The sequence below is a fragment of the Oncorhynchus mykiss genome, chromosome 12, assembly GCF_013265735.2.
Source record: "Oncorhynchus mykiss isolate Arlee chromosome 12, USDA_OmykA_1.1, whole genome shotgun sequence".
In the NCBI taxonomy this organism is placed as follows: Eukaryota; Metazoa; Chordata; class Actinopteri; order Salmoniformes; family Salmonidae; genus Oncorhynchus; species Oncorhynchus mykiss.
Window position 1 is genome coordinate 8,894,734 of NC_048576.1, and position 16,579 is coordinate 8,911,312.

At 47.6% G+C, this 16,579-nt stretch overlaps 1 protein-coding gene across 6 annotated transcripts in view; it reads left to right on the top strand.

The window, feature by feature from the left end:
* LOC110536778 (probable E3 ubiquitin-protein ligase HERC1) overlaps positions 1-16,579 on the top strand; it is a 102,210-nt gene that overhangs the window by 28,566 nt on the left and 57,065 nt on the right. For 5 of the 6 annotated variants that reach the window (XM_036936839.1, XM_036936833.1, XM_036936836.1 and 2 more), the window contains exons 19-35: positions 531-731; positions 1,552-1,767; positions 2,371-2,544; positions 3,081-3,195; positions 3,794-3,920; positions 6,932-7,142; positions 7,249-7,546; positions 7,868-7,986; positions 8,200-8,456; positions 9,104-9,307; positions 10,953-11,073; positions 11,384-11,624; positions 11,909-12,075; positions 12,332-12,493; positions 12,665-12,762; positions 13,869-13,967; positions 14,884-15,051. In XM_036936839.1, the coding sequence (XP_036792734.1) occupies positions 531-731; positions 1,552-1,767; positions 2,371-2,544; positions 3,081-3,195; positions 3,794-3,920; positions 6,932-7,142; positions 7,249-7,546; positions 7,868-7,986; positions 8,200-8,456; positions 9,104-9,307; positions 10,953-11,073; positions 11,384-11,624; positions 11,909-12,075; positions 12,332-12,493; positions 12,665-12,762; positions 13,869-13,967; positions 14,884-15,051 (2,978 nt within the window). The remainder of the gene's footprint in view (positions 1-530; positions 732-1,551; positions 1,768-2,370; positions 2,545-3,080; positions 3,196-3,793; positions 3,921-6,931; positions 7,143-7,248; positions 7,547-7,867; positions 7,987-8,199; positions 8,457-9,103; positions 9,308-10,952; positions 11,074-11,383; positions 11,625-11,908; positions 12,076-12,331; positions 12,494-12,664; positions 12,763-13,868; positions 13,968-14,883; positions 15,052-16,579) is intronic. The other variant, XM_036936837.1, reaches the window with a different exon arrangement.

Here is a 16,579-nt window from a genome sequence, read left to right on the forward strand (position 1 = left end):
GAATAGTTATACACTCTCAACTCTTCAGGTACTTTTTGTCTGATTTCACAATAAAAAATATGTTGCATCTTCAAAGTCGTAGGCATGTTGTGTAAATCAAATGATACGACCCGGGTGAATACCTTTGCAAGCCACTGTATATGTTTTGATTTCTAAGACATTCTAAGGTTTGTATCATTCACAACTAAAGTTTCCAAATAACTCTAAATCTAGCAAATAGGACCAGTTTCAAATCATCTATTTTTTTTTTGCTCAACATAGTAACTTCATATGCGGATTCTCGCTCAGGAATGGGGAAAAATATCCTTTCATTTCATTCTTCTTACTTTAAACTAATTTAAAATAATGGCACAGGACTTATAAGCATATCTCATGTGGTGTTGTGGTAATACGGTCACTGCAACAGCCCTAAATACAACTTTTTCCTCATTTGTGTTACTCAACTGGAGACGTAGCGGCCTTGACGTACCACATAAGCTGACAAAGCTCTTCTGAATCTCCCTCCTCCTCTCTCCCTCCTCTCCCCCTAGCGGTGCTCCTGAGCTCTGTAGCGGGCAGCCTGCTGTGCCAGGTCATGTATTCCCTGTTGCTGCTACCCCTGTGGGTGGTACGCCCGCTGCTCACCCACCTGCTCTGTCTGCTGGAGCACCTCAATGAGTTCAACTGCCTGCTGCCAGACACTGCCCTGCTGGAAGAGAGGGAGTTGGAGGCAGCGTGTTCCGGACCGCTGGGTAGGTGTCGACTGGAGGCTGTGTGTTCAGGACCGCTGGGTAGGTGTCGACTGGAGGCTGTGTGTTCAGGACCGCTGGGTAGGTGTCGACTGGAGGCAGCGTGTTCCGGACAGCTGGGTAGGTGTCGACTGGAGGCCATGTGTTCAGAACCGCAGGGTAGGTGTCGACTGGAGGCCGTGTGTTCAGAACCGCTGGGTAGGTGTCGACTGGAGGCCGTGTGTTCAGGACCGCTGGGTAGGTGTCGACTGGAGGCCGTGTGTTCAGGACCGCTGGGTAGGTGTCGACTGGAGGCCGTGTGTTCAGGACCGCTGGGTAGGTGTCGACTGGAGGCCGTGTGTTCAGGACCGCTGGGTAGGTGTCGACTGGAGGCCATGTGTTCAGGACCGCTGGGTAGGTGTCGACTGGAGGCTGTGTATTCAGGACCGCTGCGTAGGTGTCGACTGGAGGCAGCACGTTCAGGACTGCTGGGTAGGTGTCGACTGGAGGCCATGTGTTCAGGACCGCTGGGTAGGTGTCGACTGGAGGCCATGTGTTCAGGACCGCTGCGTAGGTGTCGACTGGAGGCAACATGTTCAGGACCGCTGGGTAGGACATTTAGGGGGTTACTTCGTCCCCAGACTGGCTAATTGCCCAAAGCGTGTCTGGGAACAAGATTACTAGGGGGAGACCTCCTGTTTCATTACTACTAGTTTCAAGCCCCTGACAGTATGCACCACCCGACCAGTCATGGATAGCCATGATGCTTGCTGCATAGAAGTAGAAAATGTAGTCCAGGAGCTCCTTATTGTCATGATGTTATGGATTAATTCTGTGCTTCCAGATGACGCTGAAAGGGCAGGTCCTAGCCACGGAGGGGCGGAGGACGACGGATGGGTGTGGCTTCTGGACCTGGAGAGATCTGTGGCGCTGGCGATTGGACGCTGCCTGGGCGGGATGCTGCAGGGACCGCCCCCCTCTGTCCAAGAGAGGACATCAGAATACTGGCTGTGTAACCCTCTCCTCAGGAATGGACTGGAGATGGACTTTGAACAACTGGGTGTGTAATGACACACACACAAACATTGACCTGTAATGGAATGTTTGTTCTAGTAATTATATTTCTATGACATGACACACGCCAACCATGATGACCAGCATTCGTTCAATCTTTAAAAAAAATTCAATCTCAAGTCTAATTCCTGGTCAAGTACAGTAGTAGATCAGAAAATAAACTAGTTGTGGGGTGTTTAGGTTGTCAGTTAAGTACAAATTGTTATTTACAATGACAGCCTACCAGGGAACAGTAGGTTAACTGCCTTGTTCAGGGGCAGAACGACAGATTTTTGCCTTGTCAGCTCGGGGATTCGATCCAGCAACCTTTCGGGTTACTGGCCCAACGTTATGGATAACCACTAGGTTACCTGCCCCCCCCAAATTCTTCTTTCATCTCCTCACCATGGTAGTAATACCAGTATTGTCCTCTCAGCCAGTAACTTGTAGGTAACAGGGTAAAAAAAATATCATATTGAGACAAATACGTGTCCACACAGTGTTGAATTCTTTTACAGTTTATTGAGTGCAGAATTTCACCCCGAACGCCTTCGTCAGGCTTTTCATTGTAATAATAAATGCCTGTGTTATTGTGTGTCTGTCCCTGCAGACTCCAGCACAGCGTGGCTCACCGAGGCAGTGCTGCTTGGCTGTCCTGATGCCAAGCTGGCAGACCTGTGTTTGAGCGAGGAGAACAGCATGTTGATGGAGCTGGCTCTAGGATCTTCTAGGGAGCCTGCCGGAGGCCTGTGGAGGAAGATGAAGGAGTACGCCATCAGCAGGGGTAGGGCTAAGAGGAGACAGATGCATGCACACACACACACACACACACACAGATGCACGCACACACACACACACACACACACACACAGATGCATGCACACACAGACACACACACAGATGCATGCACACACACACACACACACACACACACAGATGCATGCACGTACGCATGCACACAAACACACACACACAGATGCATGCACGTACGCATGTACACACACACACACACACACACACACAGTAACACTGTGACATCCTGTGTGGGTGATAATGACTTCAGTGACTGTGAGAGGCTATTCATAAAGTGTGTTTCCAGAGGAAGGACGCTTTATCAGATTATAAAATCATAAAAGCAGTATCTCTTGTCTACAGTGTCTTGTTCTTGGGTACCGTCATTCATTAGAGTTATCCTGAATGAATATGATGCTGACATCACCATCAACCCAATACCTTTTTGAGACCTCTGATTTAGAGAGGTCGTAGGTCATTTGTGGCGTTGTGTTTTGAAAAAAACGTTCTGTGTTATAACCTTGGCAGACTGGGATAACAGCGGTCCCTCGGGTGACTCCCTGTTAGAGACGGCGTGTCGCTGCAGCCTGGCTGCTCTCCTCAAACACACAGGGCTACAGGATGAGGCCTACTGGCAGGACAAGTGAGTGGAGCTGCTTAAATAAGCTGTGATAGGATTTTCAAATACAGAGATAAAAGTTTTTTCTTAAAGGGATACTTCAAGATTTTGGCAATGAAGCCATTTGTTTACTTCCCCAGAGTCAGATGCACTCATGGATACCAATTTTATTTATCTGTGTTGCTAACTCACGCTAGCCCAATTGCTGCCTGGCGTTACCCATAATCTCCCAGTCATTGTGCTATCTGTCAGAATGGTAGTAGATCCCCATAGACTTCCAGTCATTGCGCTAATGCTAGTTAGCTTTGGCTCACCAAACGACCTCTATCTTCCTTCATACTGGACACAGAGACATACTAATCACATCCATTAGTTCATCTGACTCTGGGGAAGTAGACAAAGGGCCTCGTTGCCAAAATACCAATGTATCCCTTTAATTCTCAGGTACTGAAACCCTACATTTGACCCATTTCTGACTTCATTTCAATCTGTGGCTGGATATTTTATGAGATGTATCCAACATGGGTCTCTAGAGCAGATGAAATGGCTCCAGTCCTTCAATGTGTATTGTGTGTGCCAGGAGAATGATGTATCATAACGTAATACCTCTTCTCCTTGTCAGGTACGAGCCGTGTGAGATGCTGATAGAGATCTATGAGATGGTGTATAAGATCAGGAGTGCTCTGCTGGCACACAAAGACTCTCCAGTGACTACAGCCAACACACAGGCCCTGGCTAACAGCAAACAGGTAGGACTACAGCCAACACACAGGCCCTGGCTAACAGCAAACAGGTAGGACTACAGCCAACAAGCAGGCCCTGGATAACAGTAAACAGGTAGGACTACAGCCAACAAGTAGGCCCTGGCTAACAGTAAACAGGTAGGACTACAGCCAACAAGTAGGCCCTGGCTAACAGCAAACAGGTAGGACTACAGCCAACAAGTAGGCCCTGGCTAACAGTAAACAGGTAGGACTACAGCCAACAAGCAGGCCCTTGCTCATCACTAAGCTAAGAACCCTGGGACTAAACACCTCCCTCTGCACCTGGATCCTGGACTTCCTGACGGGCCACCCCCAGGTGGTAAGTGTAGGTAACAACACGACCACCACGCTGATCCTCAACACATGGGCCCCTCAGGGATGCGTGCTCAGTCCCCTCCTGTACTATCTGTTCACTCATGACTGCACGGCCAGGCATGACTCCAACACCATCATTAAGTTTGCCGATGACACCACAGTGGTAGGCCTGATCAACAACGAGACAGCCTATAGGGAGGAGGTCAGAGACCTGGCCATGTGGTGCCAGGACAACAACCTCTCCCTCAACGTGATCAAGAAAGATGAGATGATTGTGGACTACAGGAAAAAGAGGACCGAGCACGCCCCTATTCTCATCGACGGGGCTGTGGTGGAGCAGGTTGAGAGCTTCAAGTTCCTTGGCGTCCACATCACCAACAAACTAACATGGTCCAAGCACACCATGACAGTCGTGAAGAGGGTACGACAAAACCTATTCCCCCTCAGGAGACTGAAAATATTTGGCATGGGTCCTCAGATCCTCAAAAGATTCTACAACTGCACCGTCAAGAGCATCCTGACTGGTTGCATCACTGCCTGGTATGGCAACTTCTCGGCCTCTGACCGCAAGGCACTACAGAGGGTAGTGTGTTCGTCCCAGTACATCACTGGGACCAAGTTTCCTGCCATCCAGGACCTCTATACCAGGCGGTGTCAGAGGAATGCCCTAACAATTGTCAAAGACCCTAGCCACCCTAGTCATAGACTGTTCTAGGTCCAAGAGGCTTCTAAACAGCTACTACCACCCAAGCCATAAGACTTTTGATCATCTAATCAAAATGGCTACCCAGACTATTCACAGACTATCCTTCCCCCCCTTTTACACCGCTGCTACTCTCTGTTATCTATGCATAGTCACTTTAATAACTCTACCTACATGTACATATTACCTTGACACTGTACCGGTACCTCCTGTATATAGTCTCGCTATTGTTATTTTTGTTATTGTACTGCTGCACTTGAACTACTTGTTACTTTTATTTCTTATTCATATTTTTGTAACTGCATTATTGGTTAGGGGCTTGTAAGCAAGCGTTTCACTACAAGGTGCAATGTGACTATTAACATTTGATTTGACTTAATGTCAAGACAGTTTTCTGAATGATATCTCCATTCAACCTGAAGAGCTAACCTGAAGAGCTGTCTCATACTGTCTCTCATGTTACTGTCTCATGCTGTCTCTCATGTTACTGTCTCATGCTGTCTCTCATGTCACTGTCTCATACTGTCTCTCATGTTACTGTCTCATGCTGTCTCTCATGTTACTGTCTCATACTGTCTCTCGTCACTGTCTCATGCTGTCTCTCATGTTACTGTCTCATGCTGTCTCTCATGTTACTGTCTCATACTGTCTCTCATGTCACTGTCTCATGCTGTCTCTCATGTTACTGTCTCATACTGTCTCTCATGTCACTGTCTCATGCTGTCTCATGTTACTGTCTCATACTGTCTCTCATGTCACTGTCTCATGCTGTCTCTCATGTTACTGTCTCATGCTGTCTCTCATGTTACTGTCTCATGCTGTCTCTCATGTTACTGTCTCATGCTGTCTCTCATGTTACTGTCTCATGCTGTCTCATGTTACTGTCTCATACTGTGTCTCATGTTACTGTCTCATACTGTCTCTCATGTTACTGTCTCATGCTGTCTCATGTTACTGTCTCATGCTGTCTCATGTTACTGTCTCATGCTGTCTCTCATGTTACTGTCTCATGCTGTCTCTCATGTTACTGTCTCATGCTGTGTCTCATGTTACTGTCTCATGCTGTGTCTCATGTTACTGTCTCATGTCACTGTCTCATGCTGTCTCTCATGTTACTGTCTCATGCTGTGTCTCATGTTACTGTCTCATGCTGTCTCATGTTACTGTCTCATGCTGTCTCTCATGTTACTGTCTCATGCTGTCTCTCATGTTACTGTCTCATGCTGTGTCTCATGTTACTGTCTCATGCTGTGTCTCATGTTACTGTCTCATGTCACTGTCTCATGCTGTCTCTCATGTTACTGTCTCATGCTGTGTCTCATGTTACTGTCTCATGCTGTCTCATGTTACTGTCTCATGCTGTCTCATGTCACTGTCTCATGTTGTCTCTCATGTCACTGTCTCATGCTGTCTCTCATGTTACTGTCTCATGCTGTGTCTCATGTTACTGTCTCATGCTCTCTCATGTCACTGTCTCATGCTGTCTCATGTTACTGTCTCATGCTGTCTCATGTTACTGTCTCATGCTGTCTCTCATTACTGTCTCATGCTGTCTCTCGTTACTGTCTCATGCTGTCTCTCGTTACTGTCTCATGCTGTCTCTCGTTACTGTCTCATGCTGTCTCATGTTACTGTCTCATGCTGTCTCATGTTACTGTCTCATGCTGTCTCTCATGTTACTGTCTCATGCTGTGTCTCATGTCACTGTCTCATGCTGTCTCATGTCACTGTCTCAAGCTGTCTCTCATGTTACTGTCTCATGCTGTCTCATGTCACTGTCTCATGTTACTGTCTCATGCTGTCTCATGTCACTGTCTCATGCTGTCTCATGCTGTCTCTCATGTAACTGTCTCATGCTGTCTCTCATGTAACTGTCTCATGTTACTGTCTCATGTAACTGTCTCATGCTGTCTCTCATGTAACTGTCATGTTACTGTCTCATGTAACTGTCTCATGCTGTCTCTTCTATTCCTTCCAGAGTCCCAGTGGGCAGGACCGGCAGGAACCGGGTCCCTCTGGTAGGGAGCAGCAGGCGGACCGGGGGAAAGATCAGGACCCTGAGCTGGGGGGTCACAGTGGAGGTCACGGGACTCACCAGGGAGGGCAGTTCCTCCCCACGACTGCAGAACACAACCAGGAGGAGGGGCCAGAGGAGGACACACCCAGCATCAGCAGTATGTACCTGCCGGGTAAACTGGGCCATGTCCTTGGTCTTTGTTTGTCGCATGATGATTTTGAAGTGTAGTACACACACACTCTCCTACCTAAATCTCCCCATCCCTGTTTGCCAAATAGAGGTTCTCCAGTGCTTCCTGGCCACGCGGGAGGCCATGCAGCTACAGCAGAACGAGACTGTCTACGAGTCTTCCGGGACCTCCACCCTCCCCAGCAGCACAGAGAGCCCCGGTACCCCAGAAAGAGAGCCCCCTAACACGCAGGGCTGGGAGCGGCGGAGGGGGTCTGAAGAGGGCATGTCATTCCCTGTAGCCTGCCACCTGGTTGTGTCCCGCTGTGTGTTTCTCCTCTTGGGGGTCCGGCCCGCGTGGCAGGAACAGAGTGAAGAGACAGGGCAGGCGGAGAGCACTGGAGCCAGGTGAGTGGGTCTGTGGATGGGGGGGAGGAGTCGGGTGTGTGTCGTGGGTGGGGTTGTGGGTATTGGTGTCAATGTTTGTGGGTGGGTGGGGTTGTGGGTTTGGGCATTGGTGTCAATGTGTGTATGTGTGTGTTGTGGGTGGGTGGGGTTGTGGGTTTGGGCATTGGTGTCAATGTGTGTGTGTGTGTGTGTGTGTGTGTTGTGGGTGGGTGGGGTTGTGGGTTTGGGCATTGAGGTCAATGTGTGTGTGTATTTCAGTACATTAGCCCTAGTATTCATTGTTTTTTCATCTACTATAAATTACTGGTCTGCTTTCTACAGGAAATCAACTTCATCTACAGATTCCCTACTCAGCCCAAAGGTCGAACAGAGCAGATTCACCTTGAGCAGTAGAAAACCATCTGCAGGCCAGTCCAGAAACTCCTTCAAGAATAGAATGGGTACTAAATCACTCACCGAATATGATCTAACTATCAATCCAGGAAGTACAGTCAAACACAATAGAAGATGGAATGAGAGGTCTAGGCCCAGTTTCTGTAAAGCACTTTGTGACAACTGAGGATGTTGAAAGGGCTTTATAACCACATTTGATTGATTGATTGATTGGATGAGAGGTCAACTATTATAACCCCTGACCTCTGACCCTCCCTCAGGTCTACCACTGTGTTCCCTGGGCATCATGAAGGATGCGTGGGAGCGGCTACGCCAGTGCATCAGCCCCACCACCAGCTCCATGTGCCAGGGCGGGGCGGGCAGCTCGTCCAGCGTGCTCAGCCAGGTCTTTCACTTCCTGTGTGGGAGCCTGCTCCGTCCGACCCCACCCTCCTCGTTACTGGAGAGAGAGGCAGGAAGCCAGGCAGACCCCAAGGCCATCACATTGGCCATGTACCAACAACAGCAGAGGGCAGAGGTAAGTATTTATAAAATCGATACAGTTACACGTCGCAATATTATTTTTTGACAATATTATTATTGATATTTGTCTGCAGGTAAACAATTAGTAAAAAATAATAAATAAAACTACTGTAGGCAGCGTTTGCTAGAGCTAGTCGGCTTCACCAACGCCACTATTTCTCATCCCAATGCTTCTTTTCCATCTTGTTTATAAATAGCGAGCTAATATGTTTTCAGCACTCTTAATTCCATGGCTGATCAAAACTCCATGCTCCATCTTGTTTCTCTGCAGCAGACTTAGTGAGCAATTAAATTGTAATAAATACAAATTGCAGTATTGTACCGAAAAAAAAAACATAGAATTGTGAGAAATGCAATACATATCGGTACCTCAGTATTTTTGATATATCGTAAGGTCCCTGGCAATTCCCAGCCCTAGAAACGAAATACCTTATTTTACGTGACTGTGCTTAGTGGAGGGGCTATTCTCCCTGCTGCAGCATTGTAGAATCATTATCAAAGACTTGAATATAAGGATATTAATTTATTTTAACAATTTATTGAGAGCACATTCTCTTTTACAAAACAACCGTAGTCGTCCGTTCGTTCAACATGGAGGGTTACAATAATGTTAGTAAAACACTATGATTCTCTTGTGCTCAGGTCCGTCTAGAGGCGTTGTGCCAGATCTCTTCCTTCCTGTCTGAGATGGAGGAGAAGAGTAGTGGTTCAGGCTCCTCTCCTCCCTTGCGGTTCCCTGGCTTGTTACAATCTGTTCAACTGCAGTTCCTGTCGGGCTGCTTCGGACTGGGGACACCTATCACAGGCTGCCAGTCTGGAGACAACGACCAGATGAACCACTACACTGTGAGTTAGACCAGATGAACCACTACACTGTGAGTTAGACCAGACGAACCACTACACTGAGTTAGACCAGATGAACCACTACACTGAGTTAGACCAGATGAACCACTACACTGTGAGTTAGACCAGATGAACCACTACACTGTGAGTTAGACCAGATGAACCACTACACTGAGTTAGACCAGATGAACCACTACACTGAGTTAGACCAGATGAACCACTACACTGTGAGTTAGACCAGATGAACCACTACACTGTGAGTTAGACCAGATGAACCACTACACTGAGTTAGACCAGATGAACCACTACACTGTGAGTTAGACCAGGTGAACCACTACACTGTGAGTTAGACCAGATGAACCACTACACTGTGAGTTAGACCAGATGAACCACTACACTGTGAGTTAGACCAGATGAACCACTAGACTGTGAGTTAGACCAGATGAACCACTACACTGTGAGGTAGACCAGATGAACCACTACACTGTGAGTTAGACCAGATGAACCACTACACTGAGTTAGACCAGATGAACCACTACACTGAGTTAGACCAGATGAACCACTACACTGTGAGGTAGACCAGACAAACCACTACACTGTGAGTTAGACCAGACGAACCACTACACTGTGAGTTAGACCAGACGAACCACTACACTGTGAGTTAGACCAGATGAACCACTACACTGTGAGTTAGACCAGACGAACCACTACACTGTGAGTTAGACCAGATGAACCACTACACTGTGAGTTAGACCAGATGAACCACTACACTGTGAGTTAGACCAGATGAACCACTACACTGTGAGTTAGACCAGATGAACCACTACACTGTGAGTTAGACCAGATGAACCACTACACTGTGAGTTAGACCAGACGAACCACTACACTGTGAGTTAGACCAGATGAACCACTACACTGTGAGTTAGACCAGACGAACCACTACACTGTGAGTTAGACCAGATGAACCACTACACTGTGAGTTAGACCAGATGAACCACTACACTGTGAGTTAGACCAGATGAACCACTACACTGTGAGTTAGACCAGACGAACCACTACACTGTGAGTTAGACCAGACGAACCACTACACTGTGAGTTAGACCAGACGAACCACTACACTGTGAGTTAGACCAGATGAACCACTACACTGTAAATTCAGTTACGTATCATCACTGCACAGGGACACGCACCATAGTAGTAAATAGTAATTACTTGAGCAAACACAAACAAGTTGGGGCGGCAGGTAGCCCAGTGGTTAGAGTTGGACTAGTAACCGAAAGTTTGCTGGATCGAATCCCTGAGCTGACAAGGTAAAAATCTGTCGTTCTGCCCCTGAACAGGCAGTTAACACACTGTTCCTAGGCCGTCATTGAAAATAAGAATTTGTTCTTAACTGACTTGCCTAGTTAAATAAAGGTCAAATAAATAAAATGCATTTTAAAAAGTTGACGCTGGTAATATGAACAATGTGTTACGGAAGGGGACCCATCACATGTAGAAAAGTAGGTCTTTCCTGTGTGCTGACAAGAACGAGACTCACTGGCACGCGCTAAATACTGCTGAGATCTAGTTCTGCCGGGTGACAATCGCCATTTCAAGTTGATCGTGTAGTATTTTAATGTTACGCCGATTGTATTTCTGTCCCCAGTCTGGGACCCAGTCGGCGTCTATGTTTACCCAGAGAGAGCTGCAGTCTGCTGCCCACACCCTCTACCAGCAGGTGGTCCGAGTCCTGAGACAGAAGGTCCTCACGGAGAGGGAACAGACAGGTCGGGGTCCAACTATATTATAGAACACATTTACTTTAGACTGGTTCGAGATCTGTTTGTTTCCGTGTGGCCAACTCTTTTGGCCATTTGATCTGGCTACAGTAACATGACTCCAGGGTCTGCTTCCATACATTCATAAATCCATCCCTGACAGGGATGTCCCCTTGCCTGATCCCAGATATGTTTGTGATGTCTTACCATCTCGGTCATAGGAGTTGCCTCCACGGCATAAACAGGTCTGGGATCAGGCTAGCAGTGTGTCCACCCAGACTTGAACTCTTTTTTTTGGTATTCCCTCTCTCTTTCTCAGGCTCCTACCAGCCTCTGCTCTTGGCCACAGTGTTTGCCTTGAATTTCCACTACCAGCCAGTAGATCTGGTGGTGGTCTGTAAGTCTGGCATCCTGGAGATCCTGTCGTTGCTGACAGACAGCACGTGTGTCCTGATGAACCAGCGCTGGCTGGTAGCCTCTGTGTCAGGAAGCATGCTGCTGAATGGAGCCGTAAAACTGGCCTGTGCCCGGCTACTGCAGATACTGGCCATCGCTGCTAGGTGAGTAGACTCGACAGGGACGAGGAAAGGAACTAGGACGCCAGGTGACAAATGCTGCCGAGTGGAGGTATCGAGCTGGCCTGCTGGAGATGCTGGCCAACGCTGATCGTTATATAGCTGCCTTGTTTAGTGCACAACATCTAGGATACTTAGAATCCCACCAGATGTATTTATTTAACCAGCGACCTAGTTGCAGACCTGGCTTCTCTAACCTCTAGACTACCTCCCGCCTAACTGATGTCCACCGTGTGTGTGTGTGTGTGTGTGTGTGTTCTGTCCCCCAGTTCGTGTGAGGACTCCCTGCCTCTGGACGTGTCTCAGGCCCTGCTGGATGTGATGCGTGAGCAGCTCCAGAGTCTGCTACACATGGTCCACCAGCAGGAGGCGCTGGAGAACACGGCAACAGAGGAAGCAGACCAGGACACCTCCACCAAGAGGATCCGGATAGAGGGTGAGGCAACGTTAGAGGGGAAAATACTTACTTGTACTTAGGCCTTTAAATCCCATGGACAACATAGGGGGAGATGACCTATTTATCACGTAGAGTAGACCGGTTATGACTTTAATGTGTGTTTGTTCTGAGTTTTAAAAAAACAAGTATTTACTGTTCCTTATGAACGCCATTGTTGTGGCCCAGTATGAGATGTTAGCTGGAGTGGACATGATGTCAGGTGGGATGAACCTTCACAGTTTACATTTCTCTGTAGGGATGGAGATGGTGCGGAGCAGTAGGGTCATTGAGTCGCAGCTCGCTGACTTCTTGGTATTCCTGAGGCGTATCCTGTCGCTAAGGGTGACCAAGAGAGTCTCTGCCTTCATCAAGTGGATCGATCCACTCATGACCATCATCTCACACAAGTGCTCTTCTGGTAAGGGCTGAACGCAGTCAACTCAGTTCTGTTTCTCTTTACACTGCGGAAAATTGTAATTCAGAAGATTTTGGGGATGTGTCATGTCTCTGCACGTGTATCACCTTTTAAAATGTTTATCAAATATAACTTGATCAGCTGCTTGAAATGGAGATGTGATCTTTCTATTAGGTTCTCCACGATTCCGGAACTTGAGAACCAAACTGTTAGCCTTCCACATTCTGGAAGGTCTGTTACCGGCCTGTTCTGATACAGCACAGATTGAACAGGTGAGACCACAGATTAGTCTACTGTCTCTGTCTGTCTGAGACCACAGAGTATTCTACTGTCTGTCTGAGACCACGGATTATTCTACTGTCTCTGTCTGTCTGAGATCACAGAGTATTCTACTGTCTGTCTGAGACCACAGAGTATTCTACTGTCTCTGTCTGTCTGAGATCAGAGTATTCTACTGTCTGTCTGAGACCACAGAGTATTCTACTGTCTCTGTCTGTCTGAGACCACAGAGTATTCTACTGTCTGTCTGAGACCACAGAGTATTCTACTGTCTCTGTCTGTCTGAGACCACAGAGTATTCTACTGTCTGTCTGAGACCACAGAGTATTCTACTGTCTCTGTCTGTCTGAGACCACAGAGTATTCTACTGTCTCTGTCTGAGACCACAGAGTATTCTACTGTCTCTGTCTGTCTGAGACCACAGAGTATTCTACTGTCTCTGTCTGAGACCACAGAGTATTCTACTGTCTCTGTCTGTCTGAGACCACAGAGTAGTCTACTGTATCTGTCTGAGACCACAGATTGGTCTACTGTCTGTCTGAGACCACAGAGTATTCTACTGTCTGTCTGAGACCACAGAGTATTCTACTGTCTCTGTCTGTCTGAGACCACAGAGTAGTCTACTGTATCTGTCTGAGACCACAGATTGGTCTACTGTCTGTCTGAGACCACAGAGTAGTCTACTGTCTGTCTGAGACCACAGAGTAGTCTACTGTCTGTCTGAGACCACAGAGTAGTCTACTGTCTGTCTGAGACCACAGAGTAGTCTACTGTCTGTCTGAGACCACAGAGTAGTCTACTGTCTGTCTGAGACCACAGAGTAGTCTACTGTCTGTCTGAGACCACAGAGTATTCTACTGTCTGTCTGAGACCACAGAGTAGTCTACTGTCTGTCTGAGACCACAGAGTATTATGTCTCTCTGTCTGAGACCTCAGTGTATTCTACTGTCTCTGTCTGATAAAGACCACAGAGTAGTCTACTGTCTCTGTCTGATAAAGACCACAGAGTAGTCTACTGTCTGTCTGTACCTACCAGTTATAAAGCATGGAACTTACTTGTTTTCTCCTCTTCCACTTTTCCCCTCCCTCCCCTTTTCAGATAGTTGATCAGCTGTTTGGGCTTCTCTCAGTGTGTATGTGGGAGGAGCCTTTAGCTGTGAAGAAGAACCAAGAGAAAACAGCAGAGAGCTCCAACAGGGTATTCACAGTTACAATATCATGGACATTTAAATTAACTTGGTGTGGTGTTTGTTGAGTTTGAGTAATGTGGTCCTGTGTATCTCAGTTGGTAGCTTAATGGTCATGGGTCATGAACTTACAATAAGGTCGTGGGTCAGGAACGCACTGTAAAGTCGAGGGTTAGGAACCTACTGTAAGGTCGAGGGTTAGGAACCTACTGTAAGGTCGAGGGTTAGGAACCTACTGTAAGGTCGAGGGTTAGGAACCTACTGTAAGGTCGAGGGTTAGGAACCTACTGTAAGGTCGAGGGTTAGGAACCTATTCTAAGGTCGAGGGTTAGGAACCTATTCTAAGGTCGTGGGTTAGGAACCTACTGTAAGGTCGTGGGTTAGGAACCTACTGTAAGGTCGTGGGTTAGGAACCTACTGTAAGGTCGTGTGTTAGGAACCTACTGTAAGGTCGAGGGTTAGGAAACTACTGTAAGGTCGAGGGTTAGGAACCTACTGTAAGGTCGAGGGTTAGGAACCTACTGTAAGGTCGTGGGTTAGGAACGTCCCTGTAAGGTCGTGGGTTAGGAACGTCCCTGTAAGGTCGTGGGTTAGGAACGTCCCTGTAAGGTTGTGGGTTAGGAACCTACTGTAAGGTCGTGTGTTAGGAACCTACTGTGAGGTCGAGGGTTAGGAACGTCCGGTGAGGTCGAGGGTTAGGAACGTACCGTGAGGTCGAAGGTTAGGAACGTCCCTGTAAGGTCGTGGGTTAGGAACGTCCCGTGAGGTCGTGGGTTAGGAACGTCCCGTAAGATCGTGGGTTAGGAACGTCCCTGTAAGGTCGTGGGTTAGGAACGTCCCTGTAAGGTCGTGGATTAGCAACCTACTCTTAGTCACTTAGGATAAAATCGTATACTAAATGCTATTCATGTTCATGCTGTGTTCCAGGACCCAGGAAGTGAAGATGAGTCTATTCCTATTGGAGACTTCTCCTTTGACCCCTACAAGCTGATCTGCTGCTCGTTGGAGAGCGGCAACGTCCTCTCTCATGGATCAGGAGGGAAGGGGTACGGCCTCGCCACCACAGCCATCAACTCCGGCTGCTTCATATGGAAGGTAAGGGGGGGGGTATTAAAGTACTTTATTTAATGAGTAAAATGTACAGGATAATATAAGATGGCTCAGAAGGGAAGGTGTACGGCCTCGTCGCTACCGCCTTGCCACTACATCACCTCAGGCTGCTTTTTATGGACTGTAGGCTGTCTGTACTAGTTAATCAGTGTGTTTGAGAGGATCCATTTGAGCAAGGTGAGGCACAGAATCTCTAATCTTGATCGTACTGAATAGTAGTATTTTAGGATTCAAGGTGAGGCACAGAATCGCTAATCAAAAATCTAATCAAATTTGATTTGTCAGATGCACAGAATACAACATGTGTAAACCTTACTGTGAAATGCTTACTTACAAGCTCTTAACCAACAATGCTTTAAGAAAAAAAGTAACAAATAATTAAAGAGCAGCAGTAAAATAACAATAGCGAGGCTATATACAGGGGGTACCGGTACAGAGTCAATATACAGGGGGTACCGGTACAGAGTCAATATACAGGGGGTACCGGTACAGAGTCAATATACAGGGGGTACCGGTACAGAGTCAATATACAGGGGGTACCGGTACAGAGTCAATATACAGGGGGTACCGGTACAGAGTCAATATACAGGGGGTACCGGTACAGAGTCAATATACAGGGGGTACCGGTACAGAGTCAATATACAGGGGGTACCGGTACAGAGTCAATATACAGGGGGTACCGGTACAGAGTCAATATACAGGGGGTACCGGTACAGAGTCAATATACAGGGGGTACCGGTACAGAGTCAATATACAGGGGCTACCGGTACAGAGTCAATATACAGGGGGTACCGGTACAGAGTCAATATACAGGGGGTACCGGTACAGAGTCAATATACAGGGGCTACCGGTACAGAGTCAATATACAGGGGGTACCGGTACAGAGTCAATATACAGGGGCTACCGGTACAGAGTCAATATACAGGGGCTACCGGTACAGAGTCAATATACAGGGGGTACCGGTACAGAGTCAATATACAGGGGGTACCGGTACAGAGTCAATATACAGGGGGTACCGGTACAGAGTCAATATACAGGGGCTACCGGTACAGAGTCAATATACAGGGGCTACCGGTACAGAGTCAATATACAGGGGGTACCGGTACAGAGTCAATATACAGGGGCTACCGGTACAGAGTCAATATACAGGGGGTACCGGTACAGAGTCAATATACAGGGGCTACCGGTACAGAGTCAATATACAGGGGCTACCGGTACAGAGTCAATATACAGGGGCTACCGGTACAGAGTCAATATACAGGGGGTACCGGTACAGAGTCAATATACAGGGGCTACCGGTACAGAGTCAATATACAGGGGCTACCGGTACAGAGTCAATATACAGGGGCTACCGGTACAGAGTCAATATACAGGGGGTACCGGTACAGAGTCAATATACAGGGGGTACCGGTACAGAGTCAATATACAGGGGGTACCGGTACAGAGTCAATATACAGGGGGTACCGGTACAGAGTCAATATACAGGGGGTACCGGTACAGAGTCAATATACAG